At 43.3% G+C, this 16,258-nt stretch overlaps 1 protein-coding gene across 5 annotated transcripts in view; it reads left to right on the top strand.

The window, feature by feature from the left end:
* AMOTL1 (angiomotin like 1) overlaps nucleotides 1–16,258 on the top strand; it is a 147,657-nt gene that overhangs the window by 101,440 nt on the left and 29,959 nt on the right. For all 5 annotated transcript variants that reach the window (XM_055320824.1, XM_055320825.1, XM_055320828.1 and 2 more), the window contains 2 exons: nucleotides 3,279–3,423; nucleotides 4,594–4,683. In XM_055320824.1, the coding sequence (XP_055176799.1) occupies nucleotides 3,279–3,423; nucleotides 4,594–4,683 (235 nt within the window). The remainder of the gene's footprint in view (nucleotides 1–3,278; nucleotides 3,424–4,593; nucleotides 4,684–16,258) is intronic.

A 16,258-nucleotide genomic window follows, 5' to 3' on the forward strand; every position in this document is an offset into this window, starting at 1 on the left:
TCCCTAACCACACCAAAGGGGAGTAATGTCTCCATCATGACAGCTGGCACTTCCCACAGGAAGTACCTTGTCCTGAACTGAGACCCTTGGCCTTACTGGGCAGCTACAAGCATATCCCGGGTCCTGATGCTTTGAGTTTTGGAAGAGTAAACCATGCCACTGTAGGGCTCCTACAATTTCCTTAGCGTGCAAAGGGAAATTCTTCGGAAGGTAGCGAATGCACGATCAGGTGTAGTTTATTAGTGCCTGAGTCTGTCTTTAAGAGTCCTACGTTTGAAGATTCATTCATTGATCTGTGTTTTTCAGGGACAGGGCACCGTTGTAGGCCCTAAGGGATGTTTCTACACTCAAGGGGTTGACAGATGGGAGATGTGACAGTCACATGCACAACAGAATTCCGGGCAGGTGAACGAAATCAACTCCAGGAAAGTTCCTGTGTCCTGTGGAGTTGAGGGAAGGCTTCCTGGTTGTCCTGGATGGGAAGCAGGAGCATCAGCCTCCTGGGGGACGCCTCAGGGTCTTGCTGGCTTCCCTAGCACAAGGTGACACCCTTTGGCCCCCGAAGGGAACTGTCCATCCCTGAGGCATGCCCATCTGTCTGAAAACAACAGCCATCTTTTTTAGGTGAAATTAACATAGAAATGGTGGTACATTTTGGAGCTATCTCTTTGGAAAACAAAAATTAAAAGGAAGGAACATAATTTGTGGGAAGGGCTATGAACAGGAGTCAGGACATGTTCTCTCTGCTGCCCCGTTACCAATAATTCATGGTATCTTTGGAAGAAACAGAAAGGCCTGTTGAAAGGAAGGGTCCCATGAAAGAACCAGCTCTGGTATGAGGAGACCTTTGGGAAGATCCCATAGTAGTTGGTGGCCACTCTGTGGAAGTCCCCATGATATCCAGCCTCCTCACTGGCCTCTTCCCAGATGTGTCTTCCTGGTTCCATTGTAACCTCTGGGGCACTGACCCCATCCTCTCTCCTTAAGTTTATGGCACTGCCGGCTTTCCATCTCGCTCATTGGCTCCTCTGTTGCACCTGCTGAGCAGTGTGGATATTCCACCCCCTCCCTCCATCCCCCCATTCCCTCCCCAACACCTCCCCCCACTTGCTCCATCCTGGGCTCTCTCTCATCTTTTGCTCATCTCCCTAAGTGGTCTCCACTTTCTAACTTCAGCTGTCATCTGGACACAGCAACACAGTGACACAACCCTCTCCCACTTCTGGTGGAATCCTGCTCCCCAGAAATGCTTGCCAGCGGCTCTGCAGGCACCTCAGACAGGGTGCCTCCAAACCCAGCCTGGTTTCCTGGCTCTGTGAAAGCTTCTTGTCACCTGTTTGGGCTGTCTCATCACTTAGTCTTCTAAGCGCCAAATGCTTGTGTGTGTGTGTGTGTTCATCCTTCTCCTTTACCATCCCGAGCACTCTCGAAGGTCTGTTGACTCATCAGCATCTTTACAGTTTGTTCTTTCAGTTGTGCTGGTTCCTGCCCTTGTTGCATGTCATCGAGCTATTCATGTGAGCTTCTCACCTGGGCTCATTTCCTCTGGCTTCCTCTCAACCTCTTCCTTCATTGGTATCTCTTTAAAACCTCAGACAGGGTCCTGCTGCCCAGCTGCTTATAACCCTCCACCCTCCATAATCTACCTCCCAGGCCCCTGAAGTCCTTCCTTTGGGCCGAGGTGCTTCCTAATGTCCCGCTCTCGTCCCTGGACTACCTCTAACACCAGAGACACACACTTTCTTTCATGGCCTTGTGCCGTGGCTCCTGCCCTTTTTTCTGGCGATGGCACTCTTTGGCCTTTCCTGCTTGGCAAAGTCCTGTTCATCCTTCAAGGCTTATTTTAAGTGACATTTTCTCTGAAGTCTCTCTCTCTCTTTTTTTTTTTAAAGATTTTATTTATTCATGAGAGAGGCAGAGACATAGGCAGAGGGAGAAGCAGGCTCCCTGCAGAGAGCCTGATATAGGACTCCATCCCAGGACCCTGGGATCATGACCTGAACCAAAGGCAGATGCTTAATCACTGAGCCACCCAGGCATCCCCTGAAATCTTTTTTTTTTTTTTAAAGAAACCTCTTCTTACCCCTGCAAAGTGACTTTATCTCGAGGCTGTGAGAGCATACAGAACTGCCACAGCCCTGACCATGTTGCTTTGGAGAAGCACGTGTGCCTGGGTAGAGGCCAGTGCTAGACCGTGAGCTCCCCAAGACCAGAAATGATCTTACTTGTTTCTGTATCATTGGCACCCAGGCACATAGAAAACGTGCTGTAGATACCTGCTGTATCAGGATGTGTATTATTTCTAGGGATCTCAGCAGGGACTTTCTGATCTGAGCAGTTGGGGTTCAGGCAGTGAGGGAGCCTGGCTCCTGGTGGCATGGCTCTCCTGTGGACCAAGTGAAAACACAGTGCAGGTCTCGGTGTCCAGTGAGGGGTGTTAGTGCTTCAGCCCTCCCCACCTGGCCTCTGGTCCAACTCAGAGCAGCAGCACATGGAGGTTCCATGCTCCTCTCTCCTACATTTATGCGATGCAAGAGTAAAATGAGAGTTGTTGATGTCTACTTCAAAAAATGCACTACTATAGGAGACTCCTGCTAGAACAATTACAGCTACTTGTAGATTTAAATCTGCCAGAGATTAAAGGCATACAGCTCTTGACTTAGTGAAAAACGAAAAAAGAACGATTTTCACTCCATATCTTTCAATTCGTTCATATAAAGAGGTTTTCTGTGATGCGTTTGTATGTAATTAGATACAAGTCCTTAGTCCTTATGTAGATAAGTTCATAGACAAAGGGCTAAAAATGCTGTGTACTGATGCCTCTTCTCGTATGGGTTTTACATTCCTTGGGGGGTAGGGGGGGGGAGGTCCCTGGAAAAGCAGTGCACTTGGAGTCTGGAAATGCGGGTTCTGCTTGTGGTCTTTTCATTGTTCTGTACATTAATATTTTCCCCTTTCCTAAAGTGAGAAGAATAATACTAGTTATAAATTGCCATACAAAATACAGGAGGTTGAAGTTAGGTTTAAATTCACCCCTCCCTGGTCCTTGTACTGAGAGACTTCTACCAGTAGCATCAGGTAGTCCAGCCAAACTTGAGAACCTGCTGTTTATAGGATCCTGATGTGGCCCTTAGCGGGCAGAAGGGGTGTGGAATCGACTGTGTGATGTGTAGACATGCAACATGGCCTTCACACCCGGAGTATCAGAGAGGCCAGCTAACAAATGCAATACTGGAGCATGCCAGGAATCTCACTTTCACGTCACTTCTTTCTTTCAGTTTGAAAAAGAACTTCAGAGAATTTCAGAAGCCTATGAGAGCCTGGTCAAGTCCACTACCAAGCGAGAATCACTGGACAAGGCAATGAGAAACAAACTGGAAGGCGAGATCCGGAGGCTTCATGATTTCAACAGAGACCTCCGAGGCACGTCCGGCCCCATCTGCATGCTCCCCACCCCAGACTCCCGTGTAGCTGTAGCCTGGCTTCGGGTTCACAGTGTGTCCAGTAGTCTTGGGAAGTCCAGACACCTGGGGCAGGGGCACTCGAAGAACAAGATTGTTCTTTTCTCCTTTGTGGGTTGCGGGTTGTGGGTTGCTGCCCTAGGCCCGAGAGGTGGCAACTTCTGTGCACGAGTTCCTGAAGGTGAGGGAGTACACGTGTGCAGCTCCTTCTCTGCTTTAAAAATACCTAAAGATCTGCTTCAGATTTCCTCAGTAAAATAAAAATAAAAACATAACTTCAAAATCTTAAAAAATAACAAAATAAAAGTACTTAGCCATAACTTTGCAATGGAGATTGTGTGAAAACACCAACGTTGGATGCCCAACCCTTCCCACACCAAGCTGAGTCATTTGGTAGCACTTTGAAAGCCACCACTCAATACTTGCTGGATGTAGCATAGAAGATAGAGCTAGACAGTATCCCTCTTGGAGGGAAAAAAAAATTCCCCAGTTGTGAAAAGAGTAGACATGTATAAATTCCTTGAAAGCTGGAAGCTACCTGCTGTAGGATCTTGGCAGTCTCCAACACGCAGAATGATTAACCCATAACATTTTACTTGTCTTCCAGCGAGCCCAGGCACTTTTTGGTTGCCTCGTCTCAAACCAAGTGGTTTGAGCAAAGATAGAACTCAGTAGATAGAATCTTCATCCATTGGGTCCATTTTGCCTTTTTAAAAAAATTTTGGTTTTTACATAATTGCTATTTCTATTTTTTGCTTCCCCACTACTGGCTAGACGTAGGACTGGTGGTTGGGGATAGACTAGGGCTGGGTTTGAGGCCAAGGAGATATAGCCCCTTTTCAAGGACTTCCAAACAGTTTTGCTGGCCTTTCAGGCAGAGATGTAGTTGTCAGATCCTGTGCTTAGCTGCCTCTTGCTGCTGACGTTAGACTGCATGAAGGCACAGAATGTGCATCTGAAGACTTTTCTCTGGGTATTTTGGAAACTGTTTTCTCTCCCCATGAGTGATTCAGTTTGGGATTCCTGCCTTAGCATCTGCATACTCAGCTCTTGGCACCTATGTCATTTCTGGTTGGGATGGTGACTTAAATCCATATGTATTTCTTCATGACCATTTCTTTTCTGTTCACAGATCGCCTGGAGACTGCCAATAGGCAGCTGTCTAGCAGAGAATACGATGGGCATGAAGACAGAGCTACAGAGGGGCTTTACGCTTCCCAGAGTGAGTCTCCACATTCTCCAAATTGTTATTCTTAAAAACTGAGGGCCTGAGGAAAGAGTCGTGTTAATTTTAAGTAGGTTTTTAAGTAGGCTGTTTGCTCCTTCTTGGTTCATGTAGCATAGAAGCTGTTGGAGGGGGCCTAGGTCTGCCAGACACAAAGCCAAGGCTGATTTCTATTATTTCAGCAACATTTATTCTGTCCTTCTGACCTATGGTTCCTCTCTAACATCCTCCAGGAAATAGCAACATCATAGTCTTTCCTGGCACTCACCACTTAAATAAGGCACCACTCTCCCTTATGGAGAAGGAAGGAGGCCCATGTTGGGATCTGGTCCTCCTGGCATGTTTTGTGCTCCTCAGGTTGAGCAGTTCCGGACTGGCTGCCCCTAGCAGCATCAAGGTACCGAGAGTCTTATCATGCATCTCCATGTGTGGTGCTTGTTTCCAAAAGTCACTGAGCCCACTGCAGTCCAGAATAAAATGATCATTGGCACCCTGGACCTCTAGATATATTGGGAGAATATTTTATTCATCTAACCAGAGGCACATGATAGAAACAAATAGGTTTTGAGAAGCCATTGATCAGAGATTGAATCTCTGCAAACCCATTATATATCATAAATGTAAAAATCCTACACTTTTCTTTTTTTTGAAGCTGTTTAGAAAATTGAAGTTATTTCTGTATCAGCATTCTTTTTTTTTTTTAAAGGTTTATTTATTTATTCATGAGAGACACAGAGAGAAAGGCAGAGACACAGGCAGAGGGAGAAGCAGGCTCCTCGCGGGGAGTCCGATGTGGGACTCGATCCCAGGACCCTGGGATCACAACCCGAGCCAAAGGCAGAGAGGCTCAACCACTGAGCCACCTAGGTACCCCCATATCAGCATTCTTAGCAACATTGTGGATCAAGAGCTCACAAACTAAAGATAGTTGGTTCCCACCACAGAAAGTCATGTGTTCAGACACTGGCCATGCCTCGTACAATGGTGGTATTCTGACGCTTGGCCCCTGAGTTCAGCCATATGTTTTCAAGGCTGGGAAATAATCAGTTAAATTTTCTAATTTCCAATACTGTTTGGTTGGGTTTGAGATCCTTAGGTTCCCCCAAATTTATTCATGGTAGCACTCTAGTTATTGGTCTCAGTTTCGTGTTTTAAATTCTGTTTTGGCAAATGGACACTGATACTTCAAGGGATTTTGCTGCAGACTCCTTGAGTGTCTTATAGTAGATGACTTGGCCTATGTTCAGATTTACATAAACAGCTGTATCAGTGTCTTGAATTGTTCGCTTTCCTAACAGAGTTTTTCTCTTCTTGTGGGTGCAGTCGATCTACCATCTCATCTGAGCTTTCATTCAAAAGAAGAGTCATCTGTACTCTTTGCATTTAGGATTTTAAAATATGGCTTTTGGATGACCATGTGCCTGGGTAGAGGAAGTGTCCTGCTGGTACTCTGCCTCCTTGTCAAGGGATATTATTTTGTCACTTAGTTCAGGTCAAAATGGAAAAGCCAGTTAGTTTCATCTGAGGGGCGTTGGCTCCAGCCTCCTAGCCCAGACTCTGCTGATGGAATATTAAGATTTGGTGTTGTGTGAGTTGAGAAATGTTCCTGAAAACTTTAACCTTCTGGCAGAAAGCCAAAACATCAATAATGAAGGCAAAGAGGGCCTTCCAGTTTTACAGGGAATGATTTGTTCTGTGCAAACATGCTTCACTGTTCCAAAGGCATAAACAAGAGAGTCCAGAGGCATTTTTCAACCTCTTAAAGGTATCTCAGTGTCAATGTGTAATATAGTTGAATCTAGGCAGGGTATTTGAAGTAGGTTTGCTACCAGTGATATCTAACAAACTTTTCAATACCTAGTCTTTACAGGATAGTTGTGCCTTTATCACAACTTTGTAATTATTTGCATAGCTCTTCCTTTCCTGGTGTGGCAAGAGATGGACTTGAGATGTTATTTCTAATTTGCAGATAGGATTTTTTTCTTAGTGAATTGTAAGAACTCTTTATATGTGAAAGAAATTAACATGTTCTCTATTGTATATGTTGCAGATATTTTCTTCAGTTCTCTTTTTAATTTTTGATTATAATGTTCTTTATGTTATAGGAGATATTTTTAAGTAACCATATTTATGCCTCCTAGGCTTTATATCATGCTTAGAAATGCTTATCATTCTCCAGGATTGTAAAAATACTCACCTATGTTTTCTTCAAATGTATTTATGATTTCACTGTCCACAAGGTGTATATTTTTGAAGCTAATTTGGGAGGCACAGTAGAAGAGAAACTTATGAGGGACTACCTAGAGGTAAGGAGACAAGTTAACAGATATTTTGGTATCTAGACAAGAGGAGTAGAGGTCCTCACCTAAGACAGAAGTAGTGATGGCAAGTAGGGGACAGAGAAGTAAGTGACAAAATTAGCAGGACTCAGTGACCAGTTGAATAATGGCAGTGAGAGAGCCAGAGAAAGGGGTGTGACTGAGCAACTGGATAGATGGTCACCCTTTACCAAAAAACAGGAAGAGAAGCAGGTTGGGATTAGCTAACGAGTAAAGGTTTGGTTGTGTTGAGTCATCTCTCGCTGTAGCCTGTAGCTAAGTGAACAGGTGTAACAGTAGATGCAGACATACCTAAGGCTGGTGATGGGCAGTGTCCTTTGTCAGGTTTTGGTGTGACAGAAGGGCAGGCTGGAATTACCATCTCTCTTCGTCATTAATGTGTCCCATTTCTGTATTCTTTTAGAAACTCTATTATTAAAAGACTTTTTAAGTGTTTAGTAATAATAGTTATAAACATTGTGCACTCAAAAGGAACCATCCTTTTCAAGTGAATCTTTTGAGTAAAGATTGGGTAAGAGAAATAAAGACTGCTGACCAAACAGTGGTAACTCCTCTGGATAACACAAGCCAAGGAGCTAAGGCTAAGTTGTGAAGCCCACAACAAACACGTTGGCCAATGGAAAAATTAGAGGGAAGGAGAAAGTAGAGACTGGCTCATTTGGACTTCTTGTTAGGCGTTCATGTTGAATCTAGGAGTCCAGGGCCAAGAAGACCCAAGGAAATCTTGTAGTACAGTTGGCCAGTAGGGCTTTTGTAAAGCTCTCTCAGATAATGAAGGGCCCATCACTAAATATCCCTGTTGCCCAGATTAGTTTGCCTTTGAAGACACTCAATGCTCTTAAGTTGGAGTCCAACAAAGACCTTTGTAGATTGCTGGTGTGCTTACTACTTAGCTCTACAGGTTGAAATGAACACTAAACCAGATGATTATTCTGACCCCCTTTGGTCATGAAGTTTGTCTGTATTAATAATCGCACTGAATGAAGTCTTTAGGATTTTGATGACTGTGAGGAGTTGTTTTTCTCTATCACCTCATGGTGTTGCATCACTCGCTTTGGAGGAATTCAGTTTTATTTGTTTTCTGGATTTGTGTGTTTATTTTTCTGAATATTTTTGTAACTGAACTGCTGAAAAACAGGACATCTAGACAATCCTTATTTTGTCTGTCTGTGTGAAACTGGGGCTTCTTTGTCCTTTAACGTCTTTTACCTTGCTGAAATCCCTGGTTTTCCCATTTGTTTGTCTTGCACCTATGCGCTTGTGCACATTCTCACATGCACACGCACACACATAAACATACACACACACACACAAAGCAGAGGTGGGCCATTGGCCACCAAAGGCAGTGTCCTGGGAATGTCTGTCGTCATTCTTAGCTCTGTCTTCTCAGTTTCTTTCTGAAAACTGATAACTCTGCAGAATTCCCATGCCCTTCGGCCAGAAAGCCAAAAATAAAATATTAGATACAGGGAAACTAGACTGGTAGAGATTATCTTATCATGTTCTCGAGTTGAGTGGGAGCTGATTAGCTGTGGCATATGTGTGTGATTCCAGGATAAAACCAGCCATGTTTGGGGCACCTGGGTGGCTCAGTGGTTTAGTGTCTGCTTTTGGCTCAGGTCCTGATCCTGGGGTCCTGGGATTGAGTTCCGCATCAGGGAGCCTGCTTTTCCCTCTGCCTATGTCTCTGCCTCTCTTTCTGTGTCTCTCATGAAAAGATAAATAAAATCTTTTAAAAAAACCCAATCAGCCATGTTCCACAATGTGCAAGAACTTGTCTCCATCTCTTTGGGGTTCTTGAGGCCTCATAGGTTCATCATATTTGGTTAAACCTTAGTCTATGTAAGTTAGATAGTTAGATTCTGGCTGTTAAATGTGTTCCTCTCATAAAAAAAAAAAAAGATGTTTTGGACATTCAGTTATTTGTCTAAGTTTTTGAGTAATGAGTGAATAAGTCAGAACCATATGGATTTAATTTCTCCTGTAATTCTCACAGAGTTGGAAATTAACACCAAAAACTGTCTGTGACCAACTTGTTTTAAGAATGACAGTGATTTGCCATGTTCCGTGCATCTTGTAATCATCATCTTTCTCTTGAATCCTGTTTGAGGCACTGATTTTCTGTCCCTTGTAGAATATAAAAGAGACTAATGTAATTTCCTAGAAGAACTCCCATCTAGTGTTGGTGGTTCCCAGAAGGGCTTGTGTGAAACACAAGACAGAAGTTACAAGGACATAAACATTGGTTCCATTGACCCACATGGAGCATCAGGAGATTGTTCTGAATCCTCACTGGGTTTCATTACATCCTGTTGTAGGTTTCCATCAGGCTTCATTAGGAAGGACAGGTTAGATGTTGTCACGTATGGATGCTTGGTTTTCCCCTCCTCTGGGCCTGCTGGTGCTTATAGCTTCTCCCAACTTGGAGCAGAGCCCACTGCAGTGCTTGTTCCACCTGCATTCCATATGGGTGGGATTTATTTGCATGGATGCCCTCCTCTAGATGGGAGAACTGTAGACATTCTTTACCAGTATCCACAGTACCCATCCCCAACCCTCACTGAAAGCCCTTGAATCTTTCCATGCACCTGCCACTCAATAAATGTGTATTGAGGGAGTGAATGAAAGTGGAAAAATCCTCATAACAATAAGACTGGAAATTCTCTTTCTACATCATCAGTATCAAAATATACTCTTTAGCTCAATATCTCCCAGTCATATTTAGAGATAACTGGGTTATCTTCAGTTACTTGAAGACATGAGGCAAATTAGTAAAAGAACTGTCAGAATAGAAGCCACTTAAAAATGCTCAGGGGGCACCAGGGAGGCTCAGTCAGTTGGGCATCAGACTCTTGGTTTTGGCCCAGGTTGTATTCTCGGGGTTGTGAGGTTCAGCCCTGTGTTAGGCTCCATGCTCAGTGTGTAATCTGCTTGAGATTCTCTTCCTTTACCTCTCCCTCTGCCCCTCTCCCTGCTCCTGCGCGCATGTGCTGTCTCTCAACTAAATAAATAAAATCTTTTAAAAAAATGCCCAGATTCCCTTTTTGGCTTCAACCCTCCCTCCCTCCTTTTTTGGTATATAGGAAGCTTCCTTTTTTGGTATATATAGGAAGCTATCCTGGTAAGGGAAACCTTTTACTAGTAAGGACAGAATTTAATAGTATTTTTAATAGTATTTTTCCTGAAAGTTGGTATTAATACAGTTGACTTTGGTTTCCTTGACTCCTTCTCTTTGACTCCACTGTGGTTGTATTGAGGATGCAAGTTGGCTGTGGTATATGAAGATTTTCATAGCAACCGGCCAGGTGCTCACATTGACCAATCCGTACACCATTCCAGACACCCCAGATGAGAGCCTAGGCAAAGGGAAGGGACCATGAAGCCTGCCAAGGCAGTATCATTTAAGTAGAGAAAATTTTCTTGCCCTAAATTAACTGACTTTCTTTATAGACAACCCCTATGTTTAATAGGACTGTGCAGTCCTAAATATCAAGGTTTTGTTAGGCATAGGCTTAAGCAAATAATTTCAGATCAGTTGCTACATCTTCTAAAGCCTAGTCTCTCACTAATATACTCAGTGACTTGAAGACAGATGCTTCATGTCCCTATACCTCCATTTTTTCTAAAGAAATAGAATAAACCTGATTCAACCAACAGGACTCTGAGGGATAAGCAGTGCTGGAAAGGCAGACTTTATAAAATGCATTTATTCTGTAAGGCTGCTTCCTACCTCCTTGCATCCTCCCTTCATCTACCTCAACACCCACCTTCTCTGCCACGGCCTGACAGTTTTTGGGGTGGGGAAATGGGCCATGTTCCTGAAGAATGCCTGCATGGCTCACTGAGCCTTGCTGAATTTGGAAAGCAGAGCAGGTGCATGCTGAAACCACTTGATCAACCTTGACAGGCAGCGCTGAGAAACTTCAAACCTCCCAACAATCAGATGCACACTCAGGCTGCAGGGCATCTGTTTATGTTCAATCAAATCTCCCCGAGTGTGAAAATTAACAGTATTAAATTTAGGCTGATTTTCTGTGCTTCAAGAACCAGAGCTGATTGAAGAACTGTCTCTTGATTGTGCGTTGACAGTGGTTTCTAACAACTGAACATGAGTTATGATCGTCATATTGTTGGTCTTAAACTTTTTTTGTTGCTTGGCATTCCTCTTAGGGGATTGAAAAATCAAATGCCTTTGACTTTATTAGGGTCCACATTTCTTTAACTAATTCCTGGATGGATGGATGGATGGATGGATGGATGGATGGAGTAAGCCCAAAATGAAAAACATGCTAAAGTCTATTTGCATTTCGTGTGAAGTCAGGAAACTCTCATTTTCCCTGACTGTTCAGAACCAAGAAATCCAGGATTCTAGGTCTCAGCTCACATCAAATGGTAATTGCCAGGGAAGTCTTCCTGAGAATAAAGTGAAGTCTTTTATATCCTCCTCCTACTCCTGGTACTCTCCCCCTTGTAAATGCTCATCACAGTTGTGCATAAATAACTGTTTGGATGGTCATGTTCTGTCTTTCCTTCCTAAACCATACGCAGCATGAGGTTTGGGGCCCTATCTCTCTTCCTCACCGTTGCAGTCTCAGATCTTTGTATTTCCAGAACCTGGTACAGCGCTTGGCCCTTAGAGTCATTTAATAAATATTTGTTGGGTAGTCAATAAAATAACGATGATTGTTATTTAACCAAAGATATTGGCTGTCCACTCTGAGCTAGCCGTGTTCTAGGCCACAGATGGTAAATAATTTTAGGCTTGGGGGCCATACCTACTCCAGTCTGCCCCTGTGGCCTGGAAGCTGCTGTAGATGCTCTATAAGCAGGTGAGCATGGCTGAGTTCTAGGGAAACTTGATTTACAGAATCAAGAATCAGGCTGTGGGATTTGGTCTGGAGGCCATGGTATGCTGACCTCTGTGCCAGGTACTAGTCAAGGAAGGAGAGAAAAAACAGGAACCTGGGCAGAGGAGGAGAAAAAGGAGGAGGAGAAAAAACAGGAAGGAGGGCGGAAAAGAAAGACCTCCTGAAGTAGTCCCTAGATCTCGCACTATGAATTGCCCAAATTTATAAACCAAGATATAACTGTCAATGTCTTTCCTGGGAGTCATCTTTTACTTGATCCCTAATCTGGTGAGCATGATGATCATCATTTGAGATAAATGGAGACGTGTAGGAATGCAGTCACTGGGTTTAGCTACCAGTGAGGATCCAGAATTTGCTAATGATGGGTATACAGCTGGGCAGGATCAGCCTGTGGGTGATGGTGGGGAAGCAACCGCTGGAATACTGAGGTCTTAGTACCAGTACCAGGAGTTTCTTAGTACCAGAAACTCCTGTCATAAGCAGCCTTCTGTGAGATGAAGGCTGCAGATTATGGAGAGGACCTTGAAGGTCACAAATATGGTCACCAGCAGTGCATGTATGTTCTGAACCAGAGCTCATTAAACAGCCATCTGAGGGGCACCTGGGTGGCTCAGTGGTTGAGTGTCTGCTGTTGGCTCAGGTCGTGATCCTGGGGTCCTGGGATCAAGTCCTGCATCAGGTTCCCTGCGTGGAGCCTGCTCCTCCCTGTGCCTGTCTTTGCCTCTCTGTGCCTCTCATGAATAAATAAAACCTTTAAAAAAAAGCCATCTGATTGCCACTGTGAGCGACAATGTTGTCAGAGGCTATTGAGCTGATGGTTAAAAGTTTATCCTTAAGTGTAGCTGCGATTTGCTCCCTTGTATCTGTTCTTCAGGTCATGGTTCAGGCCAGCCTGGCTGTGGTCATCAAAAACAGTAACAGCTGCCAACATTAATTGAACACTTATTGTATATGCCAGGCACTCTGCTAGCCTCTGTAGGTACATGATGTCTTTTAGTCCTTCAACCTGTGAGTTCAGTATTACAGGTATTTTACAGACAAGGACCTAAGGCCCAGGAAGGCTGAGTGGCCAGTCCATGGCCATACAAGGTGATGAGTGGAGCAGACAGGTTTTGAATACAGGTCATTCTGAGTGTGGAGCCCAAAACTTGTATTGAGCAGGTGTGGGGAAGCCCTTCTTGTGTATCAGGAGGCACAAAGAGGTTGTAATGTCAGCCGTGGCAGTGGTAGACTCCCAGTGGTTTTAGAGCTCGTTTAGTATAGCCTGCATGTTTAACTAACGAAGAAACTGCAGCAAGAATGATCCAGTAGTTTCCCCAAGGCCCCATAGGTGTTTAATGGCTAAACCATGATGAGAATTGAAACTTCCTTATTTTTTTTCTTCCTCTCTATAAAGGTAATCTCTTTTGACTCTAGAGGTGATGAAAGATTTCACATTTTTAAAAAAGATTTTATTTATTCATGAGAGACCCACACAGAGAGGCAGAGACACAGGCAGAGGGAGAAGCAGGCTCCCTGTCGGGAACCTGATGCGGGACTCGATCCCAGGACCCTGGAATCATGACCTGAGCTGAAGGCAGACGCTCAACCACTGAGCTACCCAGGTGCCCAAAGATTTCACATTTTTATCTCAAGAAGAATCTGGGATAGTAGGAGGATGTAAATAATTCCTTGCCAGAAGTGTTATTTGGTTGCAAATTACTAAGCCCAGCACTGTGACTTAATAAAAGTAATAATAATAATAATGATAATAACAATGTCTTTGGGTCTTCTCAAGTGAGTTCTAACTACTGGAATTAACATTCCGTGCTTCTGACTTCTACATCTATCTTTGAACCCTGGCCAATTATAACAGAAGGCTTTGTTGGATAATCCAGTATCTCTCTTCAAATACAAAAACAAAAAATTGTTGAGACCAGAATAGAGCTTAGAGTCTTAAAAAAAAAGTTCTCTCAAAATATCTATGAAATTAAACTTTTTGTTCTTGAGATGATGAAAAATAAAAAATAAGCAGAGTACAATGAGTAATTCTGCAGTTCCTTTACAATTCATTTCTGAAACTATTTTTGGTTCACAAATTGTAGTGAGAGCATACAGCTGGATCTTCATGGAATCAGAACTTTGAGGGGACAAAGTGTTTGTTTTAAGTCCAGAAAATTTGGTCTTAGACCATTAAAAATAAGCTTGCATCTGTTACTAATTTTCTTTTTGCTTACAAAGACTGTGGTTTGGTAGAAAGAAGAGAAAGAAAAGGATCAGTTCAAAGCAAGTTACAAAAATGACAATGAGAGGTGTTGCCGAAGTCGAAGGAGGCAGAAAATGTAGCTGCAGACAACACATTTCTTTGTCCTCGATCAGCCCTAGAAGGAACCACTTGTTGCCCAGGGTAAAACAGCTTCCCCAGCATAAATGTCTCCTTGGGCCAGGCGCTGGTGTTAAACCTTATCTGCCATCCAAAGGACCCATTTGAAAATCATAGCTTTCTATACATACATATTCTTTTTTTCCTCCTTAAAGATTTTATTTATTTGACCGATTGAGAAGAGAGCACAAGCAGGAGGAAGGGCAGGCAGAGGGAGAGGGAGAAGCAGGGAGCCTGACTCAGGGCTTGATCCTGGGACCTGAGATCATGACCTGACCAGCTGCTTAATCAGCTGAGCCACCCAGGTGCCCCACTATGTATATATGTTCTAATAATGCCTTAATGAATGTCTTAATCAAAACAGATAGAAGTATGTACTGTGTACCTATATACATAATAAAATTTATACACTTCAGGTATGCAGTATGAGGAAACGTAGCAACCACCACAATCAAGGTAAAGCACAGGTGAATTCTGGGGCCTTTTCCTTGCCTCTGCCCCGTGTCTGCTTACTCACTCTCCGGGTCATCACATCACTGCCCCCTGTATCATGTCCAGGTCTTATGGTGGTTTTCTACACAGGGAGCCACACTATCTGGTAGGCCTTTCTTCCTGGTGCCTGGAAGTAAAAGTGTCTGTGGTTCATCTTTATATATTAAGAAAAAATAAAAACAAAAAATAGGCTTCTGTTCTCTGATGGTTATAGAAAGCTTGGTTTATAATTGATTCACAAATATGTGTACAGTCGAAACCAAGTGCCCCGTACCTCCTATATTTATGTGGTGCTATTCATTGCCTAATTCGTTATTTTGCTGTCAGCAGTGACAGGGAAGTAGCAGTACATTTTTATTTCAAGTAAAAAAAAATAATAAAAGTTGAAGACTGAACCATACCTTTGGAAGCTGAGTGAATGCATGGGTGTCTACACAGTCAAGCAAGTTAGTAAGCTGCATAGGTCATAAATTTGAGTAGGTTCTAAAAAACCCCACACCTATCAATTATACCTGAATCACGTAAGTACAGTTTCCAGCACTAAAATGCAACATGAAGACCAAATCAGAGAAAATTGTGTTTTAAGAGATTATGTTGTATTCAAGAGAACTGTATTTATAGAAAATTAAATTTAAGAGAACTACTGGTATTCAAATATTTCTACCACATCATAGCTAAGGTAGCTTGCTTTTGGTGCTACAAATTCCCTTTGAGGCCTGGACATTAAAGAGCAACAGATAACTTATATAAAATATAAGTTGTATGTTTTATATAACAACCTATATATTCTGTTGTATAACAAAAATAGATGTTAAGACCAAAGTGTATTATTTTTGTTCATTAGGTGAATAGAAAATTTTCTGGTTAGGTTTTGTCGCTTTCTGGTGATAAGGACCTGAAACTAGCATTTTATTTTTTTTTTTATTTTTTTGTTTTATTTATTTATGATAGGCACACAGTGAGAGAGAGAGAGGCAGAGACACAGGCAGAGGGAGAAGCAGGCTCCATACACCGGGAGCCTGACGTGGGATTCGATCCCGGGTCTCCAGGATCGCGCCCTGGGCCAAAGGCAGGCGCTAAACCGCTGCGCCACCCAGGGATCCCGAAACTAGCATTTTAAGCTTTTATTTTAAAGACTGAGTTAGAATTTGATATGTGTCAGTAACATCTTCTTCCTCAATAACCTGCCACAGCTTCTGACCCGTGAAATACTCCTGTTGTCTTAGATTCTTACCATCCTACAAAGGTAGTATGAAGTACGCTTCAGTAGGAAGAGTCAGACAGGTAGGCGTGGGCCACTGTCTGTGAAATACAAGGCAGAAGATGGTAAGGACTCGTTGGACAACTCCCTCCACCTGGCGCCCCCTCGACAAAATGTATGAGTCTGGGCTCTCCTTTGTAGGAGAGATCTGCTTTATGGAAGCAATCAGAAAAGCCTCACGCAGCGAGTAACCTTCAGGGTGGGCCCTGAACACTAATTAGTATTTTAGAGTCATTGTGTTGCCATAGTA

The sequence above is a fragment of the Nyctereutes procyonoides genome, unplaced genomic scaffold (genome assembly GCF_905146905.1).
Source record: "Nyctereutes procyonoides isolate TBG_1078 unplaced genomic scaffold, NYPRO_anot_genome, whole genome shotgun sequence".
NCBI lineage: Eukaryota > Metazoa > Chordata > Mammalia > Carnivora > Canidae > Nyctereutes > Nyctereutes procyonoides.